At 42.9% G+C, this 27,422-nt stretch overlaps 1 protein-coding gene across 1 annotated transcript; it reads right to left on the bottom strand.

The window, feature by feature from the left end:
- Positions 1-549: 549 nt before the first annotated feature.
- Positions 550-23,994, bottom strand: LOC121855155 (protein NipSnap homolog 3A-like; the record flags this gene model as incomplete). Its single annotated transcript, XM_042350023.1, is given in 2 exon segments — positions 550-708; positions 23,871-23,994. Coding segments are annotated over 2 exon segments (283 nt in total), but the record flags the coding sequence as incomplete, so codon positions are not given.
- Between the last annotated feature and the right edge of the window lie 3,428 nt (positions 23,995-27,422).

Below are 27,422 nucleotides of genomic sequence, written 5' to 3'. Positions count from 1 at the left end.
ATCTGTAACCTAAAGTAGAATCAACATATTGCTAAAGACCAAATACCGAAAATTATGAAAATTCCGAATCCGAATTTTTCAATATTGCAAACTGGTATAAGATAATCTCCAAAAAAAAGTATTCGGAGCTAAATACGACTTGGCTTAACCCTCCATGAATTGGAGTTTTATATTTATGCCGCAACAAGAAAATTAAGTCTCTTGTGAGAAAGCTTGTGTGATGCATGGGCAGAATGTGCGGCGTGAGAAGAACGTGAGGCGTGGGCAGAACATGAAGAGTGCGAAAAACATGAATGTAAATGAAAGTGAGAGACGAAAACAAAGGAATAAAAATATAAATGTATTATTGAAATTTGATAGTGAGAGAAAGAAACTTAAAAGGTAACTGCAGACGTGTGAAGATCAGTATTGGTCAAGTGAATAATGAATGATGGTGAGGAGAGTGAAAGTACAGGTGAAAGTGAGAGTAAAATGAGCCAACGTTGCCAAAATGGTGATGATTTATAGCAGGGTGGAATGGATGATCTCTCTCTCTCTCTCTCTCGTTACCTTGGTCAGAAGGGAGGTTGAGGGAGGTGCCGGGCAACAGAGTCAGGAGGACGTTGTCTTGTTGCTGCATCATCCCAATGACCCGACTCAAGTAGCGACCCACCCACTGCGAGTCATTGGCCAACCTCGCCCTCACCTCAGAACGGTGACTCAGGCTGTCTGTAGAGAGGCATCGTGAGAGTGAGGAAGTTTGAGCCTAAATGTAAACACAAATAATTTACTACATCGGTCATAGATATATGGATCTAAGAATGATTAGAAACCCTCGCTTATTTCACCTGATGATTCGCCATTGCTAACCTAACGTAGCGTAACCTAACCAAACCTAACTTAACCTAACCTAACCTAACACCCCACTTGGAGTTTGGATATTTAATCATCAGGTGAAATAAGCTGTGATTCTTAATCTTTGTGAAGTCACTTAAGCACACAAAACTGTGACCATGTGATAATTAGGATCATAACCCATAACTAATGCAATGGGGTCCTGTTGTGGCAAGATTTTTGTAACATGAAGAAGCTGGGGTGATGTGCCTTGAGCAGAATTAGCCATGGTTAGTTGGTTCTGATGTTGATAGATAATGAACAGAACTGTAGTGAGGTGTAGTGTCGTATGTACGACCTGACCTGAGGTGGGTAAGGTGTAAATCGCCAAATGATTGATCGATTAATTGCTCACTACTCTCAATGGAAGTCTGTCGCTGTAAATCAGGTGTTGTTCCATGCAAGACTAATGTAATACCAGTATCAATGCCAGCTCCGGGAGGGGGCATTGCGTCAGTCTGTATTGCATTTTCTAAGTAATCAAAAGGGTCATTAATGTAATCCTCCACTAATTAGAGACTGTCTGCACCAGGTAAATGAGGTATATTATCAATAAATGATAATGTAAAAAAATATACAAAATTATATTATACTATAACCTTGTCCATCCATTTACAGTAAATGAACGAAAATGTAAGTGCTTCAGTAATAAAAGAAACGATAAAACTAAATTAAATTATGCGAGTAATCAGCAAAGTAAGGCACTTTTCAAATAAAAAACTAACCTATCACGATGTCTGACGTATGATGGTATGCTGTGGAAGAATATGTTAAATGTGTGTATAAGCGTGTTATTGAAATACCTAGCAAGAAGACATCGTGATACCCTGTCTTGTTTATAGATGCAAAAATACAAGATGGCGTCTTGCTATGATATTGCAGTGACGTTCCAAGATGGCGTCGATGATCTGTCTAAGATGACGTCAGAGACTTGTCCAAGATGGCGTCGATGATGTGTCCAAAATGGCGTCGATGGCGTGTCCAGGATGGCGTCGATGACGTGTCCAAAATGGCGTCGATGGCGTGTCCAGGATGGCGTCGATGACGTGTCCAAGATGGTTTCGAAAACAGTCACTTGTTATAACCCGGATGGTCTGAACCAGAGAGTGGGTCACTGGGTTCAGTCACTGTAATGGTGTTGAACCTGGGGTCAAGTGAGTGCTGAGACCGGTATTAACAACCCAAAACATACGTGTATGTACCGCAGATGCCGTGGGATAGCGTCTTAAGTCTGTTGTTTACATTAGGCCTCGTAGTGTAAACATTCCCGGTATATGTCTTGAAGACAAGGTTGCTAAGACACCCAGAGATTGGCAATGGTGCCTGTTACCATAAGTGATAAAAAAATGTATATAATCACTTATAATAAGAAACCTTTAAACTTGTACATTGAGCAAGCTAAAAAAAAGTTTGAATCTCTCTCAAAAAAGGCATATATCACGTGCAAAAAACGGAGAACTTTGGAAAACACTGACCAATAAATTTCTTTTGTTTCGTTATTTTGTATAACACACCGGCTTTTCAACACAGCGAGTTCCTTATCCTTTTGCTGCCACCTATGATAGGTTCCGGTTACCTGTTGCAATCACTGTTGAATGTCTGTTATCATGAGTTGCCAGGTTCTTTGAAATTATCATAAATAAATGTTAATGGGTAAAGTTATCAAACCCTAATGGTCTTTTTTCCATTTATTAAAGAGATAAACTAGTGCACAAATGGTTATGATATCACCGTAATTAATGCTATGAGCTGCGGGTGTTAATTGAAATATGAAGCTGATGTGTATGGCAGTTAGAACATCAAAATTATTTTTGATGTATCAAGGAAAGTAAGGAGTGATTAGCCAATATTAAAATTAGTGGACTTAGAAAAGGACTTTGTCGTGTAGACGGATGCATCTGAAGTGGGGATATGAGCAGTGCTATTACAAATGTGGGATAGTGAACGGTGGCCTGTTGCTTACGCTAGACGAAATTTAAATAATGCTGAAAGGAACTATTCTGTGGTAGAAGGGGAATCTAATATACTATAGCACTATCCGAATGTATGTCGGTATGTCTGTTTGTCTGTCTGTGCAGCCGAAACGGCACAATCGTAGAGTGGAACAAACCTGGTTCCATGTCGATGGTTTCTTTAGGAAGCTATTAATTAACCATTTTATTTACGATGGAAAACGATGCACCCTAATCAACCATGCACGTCTACGGACTTGCCGCACCCCCATTCGCTGTACGCTGTCAGCCGGAAACAATACAGTACAATACCATACCATACAATACAATACACAACGAACTATAAATATTTGTAAGAACAAAACATAATTATATAGACATGTAAGACTCACAACTTGATAAGATATCCGCAAGACTTTAGCAATTGGAAATGTGATTAAATGTTTTGTTATTAATCCAGTGTGAAATGTATCAGTATTGGTGGTACAATCCTAATGGTCTCTAATCCTGTTGATTAGGTGAGGTTAATCTGGGTTTATTGAGATTAAAGATTAGGTGTGGGGTTTATTCTACCTGTGTTAGTCTCAGGGACGACCCTTATTGTAACAATCACGACCATGATTATAACAACCAGGACCATGATTATAACAACCACGACCATGATTATAACAACCACGACCATGATTATAACAGCCACAACTATGATTATAACAACCACGACCATGCTTATAACACCCACGACCATGATTATAACAGCCACGACCATGATCATAACCAACGACCATGATTATAACAACCACGACTATGATTATAACAACCACAACCATGATTATAACAACCACGACCATGATTATAACAACCACGACCATGATTATAACAACCACGACCATGAATATAACAACCACGACTATGATTATAACAAGCACGACCATGAATATAACAAGCACGACCATGAATATAACAACCACGACTATGATTATAACAAGCACGACCATGACTATAACAACCACGACCATGATTATAACAACCACGACTATGATTATAACAACCACGAAAATGATTATAACAACCACGACCATGATTACAACAACCACGAAAATGATTATAACAACCACGACCATGATTATAACAACCACGACCATGATTATAACAACCACAACCATGATTATAACAACCACGACCATGCTTATAACACCCACGACCGTTATAACAGCCACGACCATGATCATAACCAACGACCATGATTATAACAACCACGACTATGATTATAACAACCACAGCATGATTATAGCAACCACGACCATGATTATAACAACCACGACCATGATTATAACAACCGACCATGAATATAACAACCACGACTAGCAGTTATAACAACCACGACCATGATTATAACAACCACGACCATGAATATAACAAGCACGACCATGAATATAACAACCGACTATAGTTATAACAAGCACGACCATGATAATAACAACCACGACCATGATTATAACAATCACGACTATGATTATAACAACCACGACCACGATTACAAAAACCACGAAAATGATTATAACAACCACGACCATGTTTATAATAACCACGAATATGATTACAACAATGAACGACCATGAATATAACAACCACGACCATGATTATAACAACCACGAAGATGATTATAACAACCAAAACTATGATTATAAGAACCACGACCATGATTATAACAACAACGACCATGATTATAACAACCACGACTATGATTATAACAACCACGACTATCATTATAACAACCACGACCATGATTATAACAACCACGACTATGATTATAACAACCGACCATGATTATAACAACCACGACTATCATTATAGCAACCACGAACATGATTACAACCACGACCATGATTATAACAGCCACGACCATGATTATAACAACCACGAATATGTTTATAACAACCACGACCATGTTTATAACACTCAACGACCATGATTTTAACAACCACGACTATGATCATAACCACGACTATGATAATAACAACCACGACCATGATTATAACAACCTCGACCATGATTATAACACTCACGACCATGATTATAACAACCACGACTATGATTATAGCAACCACGACCATGATTATAACAACCGCGAATATGATAATAACAACTACGACCATGATTATAACAACCACGACTATGATTATAACAGCCACGACCATGAATATAACAAACACGACCATGATTATGACAATCACGAGTCTGATTATAACAACCACGACCATGATTATAACAACCACGACAATGATTATAACAACCACGACCATGATTATAACAACCACGAAAATGATTATAACAACCATGACCATGATTATAACAACCACGACCATGATTATAACGATCACGACCATGATTATAACAACCACGAAAATGATTATAACAACCACGACCATGATTATAACAACCACGACAATGATTATAACAACCACGACCATGATTATAACAACCACGAAAATGATTATAACAACCACGACAATGATTATAACAACCACGACCATGATTATAACAACCACGAAAATGATTATAACAACCACGAGTCTGATTATAACAACCACGAGTCTGATTATAACAACCACGAAAATGATTATAACAACCACGACCATGATTATAACAACCACGTCCATGATTATAACAACCACGAAAATGATTATAACAACCAAGACCATGATTATAACAACCACGACCATGATTATAACAACCACGACCCAGCAGTTATAACAAGCACGACCATGAATATAACAACCACGACTATGATTATAACAACCACGACCATGATTATAACAACCACGAAAATGATTATAACAACCACGACCATGATTATAACAACCACGTCCATGATTATAACAACCACGAATATGATTATAACAACCACGACCATGAATATAACAACCACGAAAATGATTATAACAACCACGACCATGATTATAACAACCACGAAAATGATTATAACAACCACGACCATGATTATAACAACCACGTCCATGATTATAACAACCACGACCATGATTATAACAACCACGACTATGATTATAGCAACCACGACTATGATTATAACAACCGCGACCATGATTATAACAACCACGACCATGATTATAACAACCACGACTATGATTATAGCAACCACGACCATGATTATAACAACCGCGAATATGATAATAACAACTACGACCATGATTATAACAACCACGACTATGATTATAACAACCACGACCATGATTATAACAACCACGACCCTTGATTATAACAACCGACCATGATTATAACAACCACGACCATATTGATTATAACAACCGCGACTATGATTATAACAACCACGACCATGAATATAACAACCACGACCATGATTATAACAACCACGACCATGATTATAACAATTACAACCATGATTATAACAACCACGACCAAGATTATAACAACAACGACAATGATTATAACAATCTCGACTATGATTATAACAACCACGACCATGATTATAACAACCACGACCATGATTATAACACCAACGACCATGATTATAACAACCACGACTATGATAACAACCACGACCATGATTATAACAACCGCGACTATGATTATAACAACCACGACCATGAATATAACAACCACGACCATGATTATAACAACCACAACTATGATTATAACAGCCACGACCATGATAACAACCACGACCATGATTATAACAACCACGACTATGATTATAATAACCACGACCATGAATATAACAACCACGACCATAATAACAACCACGACCATGATTATAACAACCACGACCATGATTATAACAGCCGCGAATATGATAATAACAACTACGACCATGATTATAACAACCGACTATGATTATAACAACCACGACCATTATTATAACAACCACGACCATGATTGTAACAACCATGACCATGATTATAACAACCACGACCATGATTATAACAACCTCAACTATGATTATAACAACCACGACCATGATTATAACAACCACGACTATGATTATAACAGCCACGACCATGATTATAACAGCCACGACCATGATTGTAACAACCGACCATGATTATAACAGCCACGACCATGATTATATTAACAACCACGACCATGATTATAACAGCCCACGACCATGAACGACCATGATTATAACAGCCACGACCATGATTATAATTATAACAGCCCGACCATGATTGTAACAACCACGACCATGATTATAACAGCCACGACCATGATTGTAACAGCCACGACCATGATTGTAACAACCACGACCATGATTATAACAGCCACGACCATGATTGTAACAACCACGACCATGATTATAACAGCCACGACCATGATTGTAACAACCACGACCATGATTATAACAGCCACGACCATGATTGTAACAACCACGACCATGATTATAACAGCCACGACCATGATTATAACAACCACGACCATGATTATAACAACCACGACCATCTGGAAAACGATGTCGCTGTATGCTGTCAGCAGGACGGCGGTTGCGCGCTAGCCAAGGACGAGCGTTCGAACTTTCACGCCTTGGTAAACTGTACCACCGGATTCGCCACGGGGCACGAAGGGCCCACGATCACTTGTGTTTAGCTATAGTGTGGAGTATCAAAAAGCTTTATAGGTACTTGTATGGCAAGCTGCAGTTTACCTTAGAAACGTTACTTGCATTACTTGCAGGTGGCTAGCCAATTAAGCAGCAGATTATTAAGGTGGAGTATGTATTTGCAATAATTTAGTTTTACTGTAAATAGTATTAAGGGAAGTGAAAATGTTGGGGGCAGATTGTTTAAGTAGGTTGTAAAGTTGTAATCTGTACATAAGAAATTTGCAATTTCTTTATTGTGTAGGGCGGTATTGTCAGGACGAGTAGCAACTTTGAGGCTTCGTTGGTTTCATGGTGGTTCATTTGGGTTTAGTTAGAGTTTCGGGTTATGTTCAAGTTGGTCACTGAGTTTAGGTGAGAGGTGTGTGAGGGTTGCTGAACTTTCTGGCAGAAGTCACACAGCAGCTGGAGTTGAGGCAGCATGGGTTGCCCTCGAAAATCGTATATGGAGGGAGAATCTTCCAGTTGTATTTTGTGTGGCAACGTTACTAAAGCGTTAAACAGTGTGCTGGGGCAGAGGTGGCTGTCCTGGTTACCAGTGTTGTGGCCTGGCTGGGAGCTGTTTCTCATTGTGTTGTGTCGACAGTATACACCCATTGTTATTCCGACAATTGTTATTCAATTTGGCAGTTACTAATGACGTTCAAGAGTGAGAAGAGCAGATACAATACATCAGCCTGTGAACTAAGATTCCTAAGTGTGCAAATAGAACAGCTCCAACTAACGAACGAACCAACCAATGGTGCCAAAAGCAGTCATTACTAGCCACATACTCAACTCCCACACATGAGCCACATATTGTACCTCCCCACATGAGCCACATTCAGTACCCCCACACATGAGCCACATATTGTACCTCCACACATGAACCCCATATTTTACCTCCACACATGAGCTACATACTGCACCCCACTAATTGTTTTAATTAAGTTCTCGAACTCTTAAGTGGCAGGGCTTGATGTAAACACTTCTGGGCGTTTTCTGTTTTAATGCTGAAAGCAGGTATATACACAGATATAATCTAAGAGAATATAGTGTGAATTCTCTCCAGGGAAGTGTTGTGAATATCACTTTCAGACAACACTTCTGTTAAGTGTGAACTTCCCTGTCTAGTAGTATTAAGTCAACTGTTCCTCGCTGGGGCATGAGAAAGTGGTAGCAGAGAGAGCGGTGTCTACTGAATCAGTTGACCCTGGCTTGGCCACTGTGATAGATGCAACCTCAGTGATCTAGTCGTAAAGCAAAGGTGCTGTTACACCGCTTGGCCACCACCAACCTAGTCCTCGCGGCTTAAATCCTAGGTATACATAACCATATTACAAGAAAGTGTGCGTCAGCTAAATTGTTTAATCTTGCACATGCTTTTTCAAAGCCTTTCGGAAAATTTGCTTGGAAACTATTGTGTACCTAGAGGACATTTTCCTGTAACAAAATACCATACCAGTCAAGGAAATGACAAATATAATGGTAGGTATGACGAAACCAGGTAGGATAACTCTGGAATATAAATAAATTGGAAGAGAATCCTGTAATGCAGGAAACTGTGTTTCATTAATGTAAGACAGACGTTTAAGCTTATCAGAGACAAAATGAAGGCTGCTGAAATTGATATTCAGTAAAAATGGTATGGGTAGTAGTTCAGAAGTAAAGTTCGATATAAATGCAAGATGATGGCGAGTAGACAAGGTTGTGTTTTCATTACTGCTGAGCTCACAATAGTCTGGTGCTATATGATAACCTACTACTACTAAATTTTTACCTACACCCTGGAATATGAGTATTACACTGGTTTGCTTTGGAAAAAAATAATATTGCACATTATTGACATGCGCATGAAACACTAACCTGTGAGGTATTGGAGTGTATTCACATTGCTGCAGAGATGTAGAAGCATTAGTTTGTATTATAACAACAGGGGGTAGTTCACAATAGCTTCTGCAGCCCGGGTGAAAGCGAAAGCATAAGCAGGACATATACTGTATGTAAGTATAAGTATGATGACTTACAAAGAATTAGGACTTCATGCTTAGTCACAGCAACTAACGAAAAATCTTGTGAAACCACAATTATTTCAGTTTGTCTGGTAAGAACCAAAAGATCGTCATTCTCCTTCACTGGAAATGGTTCCAAATGTCATGCATTAAACTTCTGCGATCTTAGTGGAATGTGTAATAGTATTTCCTCATGCGTTAAGGATGCCTCCAATAAGGGGTAATAGTGTTCCACGTCGTACTCCTGAAAGATAGGAGTGGCAATAAGTTGACCAACCGGCAACAATTGTGTATCTAAACGACCTAAACCTGCATTCACTAAATCAGCGATGAGACTATCTTTGGTAACTGTGAGAGGTTGCAAAGAGGTTTCAGTTGCATGCATATATTCTGCAAAGCAGAGTAGCCATTCTAGTGTAGGCTCTGGCCGTGTTAATCCATGAACAATACTTGTTAGTTGATTGGTTTCGTTAACAGTAGCATTCATCTGAGAGTTCAGAATCTGTACTGCCTTATAGGACTGCGCAATTGCCATTTTCTGTTTCATGATCGTTTCTGAAATTGTGTTCATCCGTTTCCCTATTTTAGCTACATCTTCTGCTGTTGCCGTACCAAACAGGGTACCACTTATTAACCCAACAAAATTAAATAGACCACGTTTTTGACACCAATGAGTGTGCACATTCTTTCTGATGTCTTCAGGAGACGTAGGTACAGGTAGCTTTCCCTAGAAGTGCATTAAGCGCTTGAGTAGACTCTTCATTCGGGCGTTTTGGAGTGAGATAGTTTGTCGAAGGGTTGTAGAGATGGTAGACTGTTGTTCGAGATCTTACAGGGTGTGCATAGCTGTTTCAATGTGGACAGCTATTGTCCTCAGGTGCTCAGGCATGAGCACTAAACTATGGAGCTGGTATTTGACAGTTACGACGTCTTCCACTACAAGTACTTTGACCTGGTTTGATGATGTCTGCTGGGAATGCGGCTGCTACTACAGCACTCCGTGCCAACACGAGTAGCACTATCCAAACCATGCTTGAAAGGGGCGAGGATAATTAAGGTTTCTTGTTTGCTGATCGCAGTTTTTGACGATACATATTGTCTATTGCTGTGTCGTGTTGAGCCACTGTTATAGCAGAGGTAGGAAGTAATTGACTAACATTGGGCTCCCTACTAGGTCTCTGCTGACTTTTTTTTTCATTCTATCTACATGTACTACATTATGTCTGTAACTTTTGGCGTTGGCTCAACTACGTGGAGTTTGTTTCCATGTTCTTTCGCTTTAATCAGGTATGGACAATTTGAGAGATTGACTCTTGTTGTGTTTTTACTGAGTGATACAATATGTTGTGCCGTTGCTCAAACTGTTAGAGTGGTGGTGGTAGTTTTGGCAAATCTACCTCGTCTCCTGATTCTAAGGCATAGATTACCTTGGGCCACAATGGATCCTGTAGTTGTTCCGCCCTTAACTGTGATAGGGTGAACGTGGGTAGTGGCGTGACAGGAGCTATTTGTCTGGATAGCAAATCAGCTACGACGTTCGCACGACCCGGCAAATACTTAGAGTCGGGTGAGACGCCCTGATAAGTTTTTCCCATGAAATAGTTCTGTCACGGATACTTGATCTGTGTGGACTGTGATCGGTTTGGTGTAATCCGTAAAGGATAACACAGGAGCCTTTGTTAAGGCGCTCTTAAGGGCATTAAACTGACCTCTTGTTCTGTGTTCCATTTATACTCTACGTCCTTCAATAACGGTAGTATCCTGATAATCCCAGGAAACTACGAAGTTGATCTGCATTCTTGGGACAAGGAAACTGCTTCACCATCTTTATCTTACAATCTTCGGTGTGCATTCCATTGCCATCCACTACTTCTCCTAGAAATTGGATTCTGGATTTAAGAAATTTACATTTGGAAAGTTTCACTTTCAATCCAGCTATCTGTAACTTTGTGAAGACTTCGTAGTTTCTTTAAATGGCTTTGTAAATCTTTGCTTACTATGATAAGACCATAGGCATAGACGGTGTTATCTATCATTCCAGCAAAAAAGGTATTTATCATTCTTTGCAATGTTAGCGGCGCATTTCTTAGGCCAAATGGCATTCTTAAGAATTCAAAATGACCCGTTGGTGTAATGAACCCAGTTACCTAGCGGGATTCCTTATGTAAGGGAATTTGCCAATATCCGCAAAGCAAATCGAGGTTACTGAAGACGGCGTTGTCTTTTCTTAGAGACTGTAGTAAGTCAGTTAGGACAGGCATTGGGAACCTGTCTGGTACAGTTGCTCGAAAATCTATAACTGGTCTCCACCCTCCATCTTTCTTGGGAACTAGGAATAAAAGTGAGTTCCATGGTGACGAGGAAGGTTGGATTACCCTTTGTTCTGCCATGTCTTGTACCATTTGTTCGACTATAGCCCTTTGGCTGTGCGGTAGCCATACTTTTTTTTTTTTTTTAAGGTTAAGGTGGGGAATAGAAGGAAGGCATGCTGGGGCTCAAGGCACAGCCAGACATGAGGGATAGAGAAGTCACAACATATAATCGTGGGGGGAAAGGTTGGAAAAGAAGTTTAATGAGTTAAACAGAGGGGGACGACACCCCTTGTTTTACATATTACAGAGTTTGTTGGCTAACTAAGCTAACCTGGGATTTAGGATGAGGTTGCACAATGGTTATCTTAGTAGACAATGACTAGATTGATTTCACAATTACAAGTTTATTAAAATCTTATACTGTATTACGTTATGGACTCACTTGATTGTGACTTGTTAAATGTGAATTTATATCATCTAAGTTTTAATTTAAGGTGGATCACTGTGGCGGACATGGATGGGTCGCGGGTTGGGTAGTTGTAGTGCGGGCAGACTCCGGGGCCACCAGGCGTGGGGTCGCCCTCCGTTGATGTCTTCCCCGCGTAGGTGGTCTGGGTTGTGAGGGTCGTCCAGGAGCTTGTCCCAAACCTTCTTCCAGAGGCGATGGAACCTGACGTTGAGGGCCTCGGTTTTATTTCTTAGGTGGATGGTTTCCACTGTCTCCTGGTAGGGTGGCGCTTGGCCACTGGCTGACCTCAAACACTTGTTTTGGAAGCTCTGTAGTTGTTGTAGTCTAGTCTTCCCGAGTGTGACGAGTGGTATATGTAGGTACTCCAACACAGGCCTCACCAGCGCCTTGTACAGGTGAACTTGTATCTTCTCAGGCATCAGTTGAAAACGTTTTAATTTGGCTGCGGCGACTTTGGCTTTATTTAGTCTGTCCTTCACGTGGGGAATGATGCTCGTCCGAGAGATGATGAGGCCGAGCAACCTGCATTGTTTAGAGTATTCAATCTCTTCGTCGTCGATCATCAATGGCGCCGGCTTGAATTTGGCTATGGGTATGACCTTGAATTTCGTTTTGGCTGTTTTTATTTTCCATCCGAGATACCCTCTATTGCCCGAGCAGTGAGTCGCGCCATACTTGCCGTAGACCTTCCTGGACAGGTGACGATCTGTGTTACATCGTCGGCATACATGACGTATTCGCTGCCGACGATTGGGGGTGGCAGGTCAGCCGTGTAGAGCGTGTAAAGGGTTGGTGAGAGACAAGAGCCTTGAGGCACGCCGCTCGATAGTGAAAATTCTTCTCCAAAATGTTCTTGCATCTTGATTTTGGCTCTGCGGTCTGTAATGAAGTTGCACAGCAGGCGCGTCAGATTTTCGGGTAACCACAGTTGTATGACCTTATACTGCAGCCCCACGTGCTAAACTTTGCCAAATGCCTTGCTGACGTCCCTCAGTACTATGTTGCAATGCAGGCGGCCAGTCATGGCATTGGAGATCTGCTCGTAGGCCTGAGGTATGGCGGTGGATGTGCCTCGGTACAGGCGGAAGCCGAACTGGAGGGGATTATGCATGTCTTTGTCCTCCAGATACATCCGCAACCGCTTGTTTACTATTTTTTCGAAGAGTTTGGCAGGTACTTCTAGCAGCGATATTGGTCGAAAGTTTTCGACTTTGTTTGCAGGCTTCCCTGCTTCTGGTATGAGGCGAATAACGGCAATTTTGAACATCTTAGGGAAGTATCCAGAGGCGAGGCAGGCGTTGCATACTGTATATGAGCAAGCCTCTCTATCATGTTGTCTGGGAGTTGAACCAGGATCTTCTTGTTAATGTGACTTTGCCCAGGTGATTTGTTTTTAAACCATTTTATGACGGCTGACACATCTGCAGGAACTATGCGCTCCTTCAGGTAGCTTTCGTCCACCAGTCTAGTGAAGTCAGTCCGTGGGAGCGGCTGGAGCAGGTGCTGATGGTCCTGCAACTGACCTAAAATGTCCTCCTCAAACTCCCTGTCGATGCCCTCGTTCTCCTGTTCACTAATGGTAAAGATCTTCCATAAATATCGCCGTTGTAATTGTTCTTGGTTTTCCTCCTCGAATATTTTCACGTTGTTTTGGTCGAGCAGGTAAGGGACCGTGCTAGAGGTGGAACCCATCAGTCAATTGATCTTTTTCCAGAATGCAGCAGAATCGCGGTAATTGTTGGCTGCCTCCCACACCAAGGCGGCCCACTTTTGTTCATGTAGACGTTTGCTCTCGTGCTGGATGTCCGTCTGTAGCTCTCGGTACCGGTCTCTCAGCTCCTGCGTCCACCCGCGGATACTGGCTAGCTGTCTCGCGTGATCGTACTGGACACTGAGCTGCCTCAGCTGGTGACTAGTGTGAGAATGGGGAATGGTCCTGTGAGTGGTGGTCGGGATGTTGTTGTCCATCTCCGTCTTCACATCCATGTACCATTGTTCGACCGCGTCGTCGATGTCATTGGGGCTGGCTTCTTCCAGGTTTCTCCCCTGCTTGAAACTGAGAGACTCCTTGAAGGAGTTCCAGTCTGCCCGTTGATATACTGGTATGTAGATCGGATGAGTGTCTGGCTCGAGTGTAATGTGATGGGCTGTCAACGTTGTTTTACCTCGGGGTTCAGGTTCTCCAGGTAATGCTATGATTGCCTTGAACTCAGCTAGTAATTCTAAAAGATCACTTTTGCCGTGAGGATGATCGACAACTTTCACGTGTGGAGTTATTAACTCTACTATATCTTCGATACATGATTTATCGGTCAGTTCCCCTTGTGTTACACTACCTATTGGCATTTCTACTGGTTACACAACGACTGCTTTGTCGTAAACAAGGAAATTACCCCCAAAAAATACCTTTCTTAAAGTTATAGGCCCCCCAATTCTATTGAGAACAAGGACATCTGTGAGACTACCTGACCTAACTGTGGTTAAGGTAGACTCAAGTGACAAGCTCATGCATTTTCACTCAGACACACAACATCTGTTCCTTCACTCACATTTGGCAATCCTACAGTGGTTCTAGTTAATTCCTGGCTATGTAACCGTTGTACACCAGTTGACACAGCAGGCATTAAAATCCACTTCTTGCCGCTTTCATCCCGAATGTCCTTTGAGCTACTAGGCGAAGTTTCAGGGAGTGACTCAATAATTAATTGCTTCTGTGCGATAGACTCCCCCATGCCTGTCGAAGCAGTTATTACACGAACATCCAAGGCAAGCAATGGATGTAAGGTTTGCATTACATAATAAGTTTTACAGCTATGCTTTATGGTGTGATTTCTTGGCTGAACATTAATGTTGTTCTGCTTTACTGTGGAAAGACCGATTAACCTATCCACTGGCAAATAGAATGCTTTTACTATGTAGAAATCTGCCAGAAAGCTTTACTGGACCTCGAAAAACAGATTGGCAGTGTTGTCACACCCGGTATAGATAGGATAAAGGCTAGCGACAGGGGAGAAGGAGCTTCAGTGGAAGTTTAGAGAGAGGATGGAAGGGAATTTTAGTGGGAGGGGACAGGTGCCGTGGCTTAACACAGTTTGCGTGGTGTGGGTTGCAGGTTTGAGGCAGCAGCAACTAGCCTGGACGCGGCGGAGAGGGGGCAGAGCCATGAGTCAGGTGAACGTCAGGTGCGTGTCAGATTAGGCAATGGTTTCTCGGTTCTTGGCCGGCTTGATTGGGTGTGGTGTTTTCTTAGTGTTGTTTGCTTGTCGTGGGGGGCCTTGTTAGCTTAAAGTTGACGATCTTCTTTTCCTCCTCTTTTTGCTCTCTTGGACCGTCCATTCGCTAGTGTCTAGGTCCTGTTCTTCTTTGTGCCCTGGCTGCTTATAGATGTGGAGGAAGTCGGAGGAGGTGATCGTGATGAGGTGTCCTGCATCTGGGGGTCTCGCGGTCTTCTTGTCTCTTGGTAACGTGTGTCTTTTCTTGGGGCTTCTTTGCTTCTTGTTTTTTTGGTTTCTTGTGTTTTCTTTTCTTGGGCGTGTACTGCAAGGAGGGCCTCCTTGTAACTCAGTCTTGTCTAGTCTAACCTTGGCTATCCTGCATTCCTCCTTCCATTTGTGGCAGGTCCGGTCGGCAGAGGAGTGTGGGCCGCTGCAGGCAGCGCACTTTTTCACGGCGCTGGGACAGGAGGTATAGCGGTGCCCGGAGGTACCACACAGGGAGCATACATCCCTCTGCGCCTTGCACTTGTTGACGGTGTGTCCGTAGTTCTGGCATTTGAAGCAACGCTTGGGTCGGCAGTAGGGCGTGACTTGGACGGTTTCCCAGGCCAGTTGGACTTCCCGGGGTAGAGTTTCGCGGGGTCCGACCAGAACCGTCGTTTCGGACAGCTTCTTGACATAGTGGTGCTAATCCAGGAGTAATTAGTCAATCTTGTCTCGTTTCAGGTGTTCAATTTAGGCGTGGGAGATCACTCCCAGCTTCAGGTTGTCATACTGGTGGAATGTCGGTCTAACTGAAATGCCGTTGATGGCGGTGTACTCCGACAGTTGTGCGGGTTAGCCATAGTCGGCGCAAGTGATCTTTAGGTCTCCATACAGCTTCAGGGGTTCTACTTTGTCATCCCCTTGATCCCTTCAGAGTTAAAAAACTCTTTGAGAACTATTAAAATGAGTTTTTTCAGGCAGGTTTTCTCAGCCGGGCACAGCCGGATCACCTTGGAGTTATCCATTAGGGTGTGTCATACGGAGGCGAATTTTTTTTTTTTTAGTTTGAAAAATCGGCCCATGGTATTAATGATGTAGTTCTATGTGCAGAATCATGTGATATCTTCAGATTTGAAAAGTTTTCATATTTTGCTAGGTAAATTTTAACTTGAAATCTTATGAAAATTCAGTATTCCCACCCTTTTACCAACACCACTAAATAGCTTATTTAAAGTAAAGTAAATGTATCAGGTTAATTTATTAGCATGAAAATGATCCAGAATAGTGAAACGAATGATCTTGACACATTTATTAAATTTAATATTCCTTTAGAAAACAAAATCATCAAATACAAAAACCGGTTTTACTACTACGACCCGGTGTTGCTGCACACCATAGAGAACATGTCTTTCTTGCTTCTGTTTCTACTCATCACCTCCCTGCTGACCACCCTGAGCTCGGATGTAGCCTTCCCTCCTCTCCTGGCTGTACACGTGACTGCTGGCCTCGCTCACTTGCTGTACACAACGCTCTACACTCTGGGTGTGCGAGGGCCAGGCAGGGACATGCATGGGGTTGTCCAGGAAAGCTCTGACTTGAACATTGGTGAGGCTGCAGGTAAGAGGGGGCTCACTGCCACCCTGGATGTTATCCAGATCTATGAGATCAGTGAGGGTCTTGGCACCTAGATTGACTTCAGGAGTCTTCCTGACCCTGAAGGAATCGTCACCAACTGATTCGTCATGCCCAGATCCTCTCATAAGTCTCATATCCAAGATCTTTTTGACTGCCACTCTTCTCTCCTCCTCATCCTTACTGCAGAGCATTGTCTGCAGAACTGCCTCGGGATGAGCATACCAGGAAGATCTCCTCACAGTCTGCTCCACAATCTGAACAACCTTCCTTGGCTGACTCCTCAGGAGCTCAAGCTGGAAGAGAACATGCCTCGGACCTTCGGAGAACGATGACTTGACCTTGGTGTTGAACCAATTTGGCAAGTAGACACTCACGATGAATTGGACAATAAGTCTCAGGTTGTGAAGCTGGTTCCCTTTCAGTTTATGATGAGCGACCCAAATTCTGCAGAACCTGAGAGCCGTTGTGAGCCACCTAGAATGTGAGACTGGACCTATCTGCAGGTAAGCAAGTCTATCAGGCATGACCCCAGTTTTGATGGCACTGCAAATCATGTAACCATAGTACTGGTCAGTACTCAGGTCGTCAATGACAGTATGTGCAAGCTCAACGAGTGGAGGGCCAACTGTGATTTTTTCAAAGCTCGGATTTATTTCTAACTCGGTGGCAGAGTCCAGCATCTTGCCAAGAGGACCAGACCATCTGTTGTTTGAAAGAGTCTTGCCATCCAGCTCCTGGATCAGATGTCTGAGTGGCAACTCGTTGGTGTGGAGGTCACAAACAATCCAGACCAGCTTCCTCCCAATCTTCCGCTCTATCCACTGTATGACCCCCCTTGCCACCCTGTGTTCGTGTTGGTGCTGTCCCCTCCAATGGCCTGCAGGGTCTGGTCTACGTTCCTCTCTCTGAGCCAGTTCACAATGTTATCTGCCACTATCTCAGCTGGTTTCCTGATGTCATCTTTCTCTGGAGTGAAATGCCACAAATACTTCCCTCCTGGTTCACTGCAGCAGGAGTAGTGTTCCTCCTTCACCATGGCAGGGAACAACTTGTCAGAATCTCCAACTTTCATGAACACTTTAGTGTCATCCCTTCTCCCATCAAAGAACAAACAATTGATTCCATTTTCTCTTATCCCCTTATCAAACTCCTCTTCTAGGTTACTGACAAGTTTCTCCTGAGCTCTCCTTACTTTGTTATGATCTATCACCAGGTGAACATCATCAGGTGTTATCAAACCACCGTCAATCCAGGCAGCTGTTGCTATCTCTGCAGTTTCTCTGAGACCAGTGTGGTGTCGCATGCTGGCCAGAGCTATGCTCGGATATCTTTCCTATTTCGAATCTTATGCCTGGAAGGTTTGGGATCATTATTTTCTGGGTTAGGGACAAAGTCACCATTCTCCTGGTCAGCCGGATCAGCCATGGGGAAGTCATTAAACTCTGAATCAGCTTGACTCCAATCATCGGCCTTTTACCTCACCCTGGGCCTTCTCAAGTCTCTTTTCCTCGGCAACTCTTTCTCCTCTTCTGTCTCTCTGTGGCAGCCTCCTGTCTCTTGGACCCGGAATATCTTGGCTAGAAATCATGAGAGCCCCTATACTGTCTTCTCTCTCTGTGCTTTGACAAATGTTCGATCACAGGAATCTTCAGTTCACGCTTGCAAATACAGGAGATGTGGGCCTCGGATTTACAGTCACGATCGCATCCAAACTCAGGACAGAGAACAATTGGGCACTTGCAAGTAATTATGTCAAATAACTGGTCCAGTTGTTTGGCAAAGCTGTCCTTAACTGCAAGTTTTCCTCTCCCAAGAGAGATATCTCTTGCCTTTTCCCAACTGGCAAGCAGTCTCTCACTAATCTTCTTCTGACTTGTTATGACTGGAGGCTTGAACTGAGCGTTAGCCAGAGTGTATTGTGCCAAGACAGCTTTGGTCATATCACTGGCAATGTCTTTGTTTGTGTAAGTTCTTTGGTTCTTTTCACTGATTTGCCTGATTAAAACACCGTATCTCAAAGCATCTCTCAATGTAGGCAACTCCGACTTCAGGAGCTCTCTCCCAGACCCAAGATAGTGACTGAGATGGCTGGATTTTTGGTTCTCGTCCTGACACAAGCAGCCATCGCAAATATTATCAACTTATAAATGCATCAGAATCTGAAACAGAAAAAAATATTGTTAGTTGGGTTGTTAAAGAATGAAGTCAGAAAGCAATGTTCACTATTTAATTGTAATGCACTAATGCAGCTGTACGTTAGATTTTCGATAAATTTCACGCTAAAATTTACCTAGCAAAAGGTTGCAACATATTGAAACTAAAATTATTTTCTATTTATATACACTAAAATCTACCAAAAAAGTGATGGGCCATTAGTTTTAGCTGATCTTCCCTCCTATGACACACCCTAATGCACAGGCCAACCGGCCTATTGCATATCCTTATTTTCTTAAGTTCTATGTTATGTACTATACCCCCACACCGATGAGCCACATACTATACCCCCACACACATGAGCCACTTACTATACCCCACACATGAGCCACATAATATACCCCCACACACATGAGCCACATACTATACCCCTACACACATGAGCCACATACTATACCCCCACACATGAGTCACATACTATATCCCCACATATGAGCCACATACTATACCCCCACACATGAGCCACAAACTATACTCCCCACACACATGAGCCACATACTATACCCCACACATGAGCCACATACTATACCCTACATATGAGCCACATACTATACCACCACACATGAGTCACATACTATACCCCACATTATTAGCCACATACTATACCCCCCACACATGAGTCAAATAAACTATACCCCCACACATGAGCCACATACTATACCCCCACACATGAGCCACATGCTATACCCCACATATGAGCTTCAAGCATACTATACCCACACATAAGTCACATACACACCCCACACATGAGTCACAACTGTACCATCACACACATGAGCCACATACTATACCCCAACACACATTAGCCACATACTATACCCCCACACATGAGCCACATACTATACCCTACACATGAGCCACATACTATACTCCCACATATGAGCCACATACTATGCCCCCATATGAGCCACATATTATACCCCACACACATGAGCCACATAATTATACCCCCACACATGAGTCACAAACTATACCCCCACACTCATGAGTCACATACTTACCCCCACACATGAGTCACACATACTATACCCCACACATGAGCCATATACTATACCCCACACACATGAGCCACATACTATACCCCACACACATGAGCCACATACTATACCCCTGGCCACATGAGTCACAAACTATACACCCACCCATGAGCCATATACTATACCCCCACACATGAGCTACATACTATACCCCCACACATGAGCTACATACTATACCCCCATATGAGCTACATAATATACCCCACACACATGAGCCACATATCATAAATTCCACACATGAGTCACAAATTACACCCCACACATGAGTCACAAACTATACCCCCACACATGAGTCACAAACTATACCCCCACACATGAGCCACATACTATACCCAAACACCCATGAGCCACATACTATACCCCCACACATGAGCCACATACTATACCCCCCATATGAGCCACATACTATACCCCCACACATGAGCCACATACTATACCCCCACACATGAGTCACAAACTATACCCCCACACATGAGCCACATACTATACCCACACACATAAGCCACATACTAATCCACCTCTCATGAGCCACATAATATACCCCCACACATGAGCCACATACTATACCCAAACACACATAGCCACATACTATACCCCACACATGAGCCACATACTATACCCCCCATATGAGCCACATACTATACCCCCACACATGAGCCACATACTACCCCCACACAAGCACAAACTATACCCCAACACATGAGCCACATACTATACCCACACACATAAGCCACATACTAATCCACCTCTCATGAGCCACATAATATACCCCCACACATGAGCCACATACTATACCCACACACATAAGCCACATACTAATCCACGTCAACTACATGTCAAACTATACCCCCACATGAGCTACATACTATACCCACACATAAGCCACAAATCCACGTCACATGAGCTACATACTACACCCCTCACATGAGCCACATACTATACCCCCACACACATGAGCCACATACTATACCCCCACACACATGAGCCACAGACTATACCCTACACATGAGCCACACACTATACCCCCCACACATGAGCCGCATACTATACCCCCACACATGAGCAACATACTATACCCCCACACATATGAGTCACATACTATGCCTATTCACACGAGCCACATACTATACCTCTACGCATAAGCCGCATACTATACCCGCTCACATGAGCCATATACTATACCCCCTCACATGAGCCACATACTATACCCCCCATACACATGAGCCACATACTACTCCTCCACACATGAACCACATACTATACCCCTACACACATGAGCCAGATACTATACCCCGACACATGAGCCACATACTATACCCCCTCACATGAGTCACATACTATACCCCCTACACACATGAGCCGCATACATGAGCCAAATACTATACCTATTCACACTAGCCACATACTATAATCCCTCACATGAGCCACATACTATTCCTCCACACACATTAGCCACATACTCTACCTCCACACATGAGTCACATACTATATCCCCACACATGAGCCAAATACTATACCACCTCACATGGCCCACATACTATACCCCCTCACATGAGCCTCATATTATGCCCCCACACACATGAGCCACATACTATACCCCCACACATAAGCCACATACTATACCCCCACACATTTGTCACAAACTATATCCCCACACATTAGCCACATATTATACCTACACGCATAAGCCACATACTATTCCCCCACATGGGAGCCACATACTATACCCCCACATATCAGAAACATACTAAACCCCCACACATAAGCCACATACTATACCCCCACATGGGAGCCACATACTATATTATGAGACACATTCTATACCCCCACACATGAGTCGCAAACTATACCCCACACACATAGAGCATACTACCCCACACACAGAGCCACATACTATACACACACATGAGCCACACTATGAGCATACTAACCCCCACATATGAGCCACATACTATACCCCATACATGAGTCGCAAACTATACCCCACACATATGAGCCACATACTCTACCCCCACACATGAGTCACAAACTATACACACACACATGAGCCACATACTATACCCACACATGAGCCACATACTATACCCCCACATATGAGCCACATACTATACCCCATACATGAGTCATAAACTATACCCCCACACATAGGAGCCACATACTCTACCCCCACACATGAGTCACAAACTATACACCCACACACACATGAGCCACATACTATACCCCACACACATGAGCCACATACTATACCCCCATACATGAGCCACATACTATACCCCCACACATGAGCCACCTACTATACCCCCACACATGAGCCACATACTATAACCCCACATATGAGCCACATGCTATACCTCACATATGAGCCACATACTATACCCCACACATGAGTCACAAACTATACCCCCACACACATGATCCACATTCTATACTCCTACGCACATGAGCCACATACTATACCCCCACACATGAGCCACAAACTATACCCTAACACATGAGCCACATACTATACCAACACACATAAGCCACAAACTGTACCACCTCACTTGAGCCACATAACTATATCCCCACACATGAGCCACATACTCTACCTCCACACATGAGCCACCAACTATACCCCCACACATGAGCCACATACTATAGCCCCACACATGAGTCACAAACTATACCCCCTCACATGAGCTACATACTATACCCACACTCATAAGCCACATACTATACCACCTCACATGAGCCACATACTATACCACCTCACATGAGCCACATGCTATACACCCATGCACATGAGCCACATACTATACCCCCACACACATAAGATACATACTATACCTATTCACACGAACCACATACTATATCTCTACACATAAGCCACATACTATACCCCCTCACATGAGCCACATACTATTCCCCCTCACATGAGCCACATACTATACCCCCACACACATGAGCCACATACTACCCTCCACACATGAGCCACATACTATACCCCTCACATGAGCCACATACTATACCCCCACACATGAGCCACATACTACACCTTCACACATGAGGCACATACTATACACATGACCACATACAATACCACCACACACATGAGCCACATACTATACCCTCACACATGAGCCACATACTATACCCCCACACACATGAGCCACATACTATACCCCCACACATATGAGCCACATACTATACCTATTCACACGAGCCACATGCTATGGCTCTACGCATAAGCCACATACTATACCCCCTCACATGAGCCACATACTATACCTTCTCACATGAGCCACATACTATACCCCCACACACATGAGACACATACTAATCCTCCACACATAAGTCACATACTATACCCCCTCACATGAGCCACATACTATACCTTCTCACATGAGCCACATACTATACTCCCACACACATGAGACACATACTAATCCTCCACACATGAGCCACATACTATACCCCCTCACATGAGCCACATAATATACCCCCACACACATGAGCCACATACTACACCTTCACACATGAGCCACATACTATACCCCGACACATGAGCCACATACCGTACTCCCATATATGAACAACCTGGTTAAGACCGCCAATCTCTGACGTCCAGTAGCCCAGGAGCTTTGAGTGAGCCGTCCTGAGGTGAAATTCTTCAGCCGTGAGCGCCAGGAAGTCCTTCATCTGTTGATTATTATTATTATTGAAATTATTATTATTATTATTATTATTATTATTATTAACGTGGTATTCGACTACATTTTCATGGAAGAAATTTATCGTCAAAAGTTTGCATCAACTATTTCCTCTAAAGTTAAATGTGGCCCGAGTGTAGTTTACCTACAGACTATTCTGGTATAAACTGCTGTGAGTTGACAATGCAGCAGGGCGGATCCAGGGGGATCCTGGGATCCGGATCCCCCTTTTCACCAGAAAAGTCCAATACTTTTTCTTTAATTCCATTTTGTACTCTGGTATTTTTGCATAGTAAAAAGTAATTATTATATTGACCTCAGAATATCTTCTAATATCAAGTGCACATGGCTTCAAAATGGCCTTAAAATGCCCATGATATTGGTCAGATTTCAAACAAATTTCTTGGAGGCTCACAGCGCCTCCCCCTAACCCAGCCTAATGGGCGAGCTGTGCTCGCCATGTTCCCCCACCCAAAACTTCTTGGACACCCCCATTTGAGATTCCTGGATCCGCCCCTGTGCAGTAAGCGTCGTGCGTCAATGTGGAGATTAAAATTCACTGTCGATACATGACTTTTAAGGGTTTCTGCTCCTCTTGATAAATGGATGAATAGAATTTTAGGATGGCGTGAAGATCAGGCAACCTCGCTTGTTTCACCTGATAATTAAACACTCTAACGCTTCCTGGAGGTGGGGGTGGGTTAGATTAGGTTATATTGAATTATATTACCTTGCGTTAGCATTAGAGCGGTTAATCTTAAGGTGAAGTTACCTGGGCGCTGCTGGGGTGTTTAAATCTTTCCTCTCGGTCGGGAGGCCTACAACCATTCCCAAATGACAAGATTTATATATTTTTTTATTTTTTGAGTTGTGCTCATTGCTGTGATTGACCATCCAAAGGCCAACCAGAGAGTGTAGTATTGTGCCTTTAGTTAAGACAGTTCACAGCGACACCAGTGACCACGGACGAGGTTGTAAATAATTTAAAGTGAAAAACAAATTAGAGCAAGCAATTAAGGCACCACTGCCAGCAGTAACCAAGTCGTATTATTGGTGCCACAAAGACTTATTTTTTTGTGTGTGTGCATTCTCAAGGACTGAAACTGTGCCTACAATCCACCATTTATTGGGAGATACTGTGTACACAGTGATAGCACAAAGAGATATATTCGTTGATGAGAACTGGAAAGGAAAATATAAGGAAATAATGGTTTAAAAAAGGCCATGATATCCAGAACGTCATTCTATTGCCGCCAAGGAGAAAGTTTTGTTTGTTTGTTTTTGTTTTGTTTTATTTATAAAGGACCGAGTGGGCATATGATCCGTCATCCATAGCAAGATACAGTGTACATAGGGATAGCACATAGATACCAACAACTCGTCGAGGAGAACTGAAAAAAAAAAACCAGAAGATAACTCAAACTGTCTTGGACGGCAACACTGGACGAATGAGGGGAGTTTAAAACCAGCAGAGGGCAGCTAAGTTTTGTTTTTTCTTTTTTCTTTTTAAATAACATTGAATTGCCACAAGGGCACGATCACTCCCACATCTCACTTTATTTAGACTTCAATTAGTAGATGTGATTATAACGGAAGTCATCCCACTGAGGGGAAAAAATTCTTGGTCAGAAGAAATTAATTATGCTAGCCCAGGGGGTGGCCCTAGTCATAACGGCCTATACCCAGGCAGCGGAGCAGGGTTTTTAAGGGGACCTTGACGCTAATGCCCTGCTACCAAGACACAGATTAGAAGCAATTATCATAGTAGTAATAAGGATCACTACTATTATTAATATTAAGCCGACGATTAGAAGTACATCGCACGGTAAACTGGTGGTCTTAAGGCTGTGTAGATCTGTACAGAATCTGCACGACCCCCCACCCTCCTCCCCAAAAGCAACAACCATGAGGGGTATGAAACCTGGGGCTGAAGCGGCACCAGGAAATCTATTGACATGTGATAACTGCAGGGCGACGACAGTTGTAGATTGTACAGACCTGACGAGTGAGAGTTCAATGGTTGGTTGTGGATTCGCAACGTGAACGTCTTTTGTTTGTGACGTCAGGGGCGCTGGTGGTAGAAGCGGTACCGCTCTTGCCTCGCAAGCAAGACGTCACGGGTTCGATTCCCGGGCCGGCGGAATTTGTTTGGACACTCTTCCTAGTCCCTTTGGTCCCTGTTCACCTAGCAACAAAGTAGGTATCTGCTGTAAATCGAAAGTTGCGAGTTCGTATTCAGGGACAAGTTGTTGGAGCTTCCAATAACTTGCTTAGAAATAAACCATTGACTCTTCAGGCTTCTACGCCCTTGACTCTTCAGGCCTCTACGCCCTTAACTCATGAGACATAAGGCAAGCATGAACTTAGCAGGCTTCCCTGTTGGGCGCTGTAAACGCTTCTGCGCTTCACCTTACACAAGGATATACGGTGGGGTTCCCCAAAGAGTCGTGGATTGTTATAATTGAAATTAACCTCACTGGGTCAGCTCGTTCATGACTTCTTTATCAAGTAAGTTTGTCAATAGCTGAGATTAGTGAAAGAAAGAATTTATTTGGGCACGTGTAGACTCATTCCTGAAACATATAAGTGGAATTTAGGACATTTATGAAAGAACTGTTGCAGTCGTATATAAATTTGTTTTTCGTTGAGGTAAAATGTGGCGGAAGGTGGACCAAAATGATCTAGTGGATAGACTTTTTTGAGGGAACTTTGTTCGGTTGATTTAAAGACTGTGGATTCAAAAGAACTCGCCAAAAGATATACAATTATTACTTAGGAGAGAGATATTGGCCAATGTCCATAAAGCTGCGCGATGGCTGATAGCTATGCCCTTACTCTGAAATGCATCCTGGTAGATCTAAAATAGTTCAGGTGGAAAAAGGGTTTTATAACCAGGAGGAAAAATTGGTGAAAGGCAGGATAGTGAGTGCTGGCTAGTAAAATGAAATTTTTTCTGTTGAAACTCGGGTGGCTTTCCAAGACTATCACCAAAACTAAGCATTTGTGTTTTTGCAAAACCTTGAATCATGTGGCTGCGGGTGCCCCTAAGTGGAAGCAAAAAGGAAGGCAATGCTCTGTTCAGACCTCTGAAGTTGGCACAAAACTTTAATTAGTAATCATGGCAAAATTCTTTTTAGACCTTTCATGTTTGATGGTTCAGTTGCAGTTGAAAAATCGGTAGTCAGTACCTTACTGATTTTTGCGTGACACAGGTGCTTCTCTGATGTTCTTATTAAAAGTAATCTATTCCTCATATGAGAAGATTCTATACTGGAAGGCGTATTTGGTGCTTAAGGTTGTAGGTGGGGAACGATACTGTTCCTTTGTGTTTGGTGCTTGCGAACTCCACCATAGAATGGTTGGATGACTGTGAGTGTTCAAGATTCTCTTCTTGTGACAGGGGTTACTTTTTTGCTG

Source organism: Homarus americanus, unplaced genomic scaffold (assembly GCF_018991925.1).
Source record: "Homarus americanus isolate GMGI-L3 unplaced genomic scaffold, GMGI_Hamer_2.0 scaffold21646, whole genome shotgun sequence".
NCBI lineage: Eukaryota > Metazoa > Arthropoda > Malacostraca > Decapoda > Nephropidae > Homarus > Homarus americanus.
Note: the sequence above shows the minus strand (reverse complement) of the source record. Positions and strands in the feature narration are given on the sequence as shown.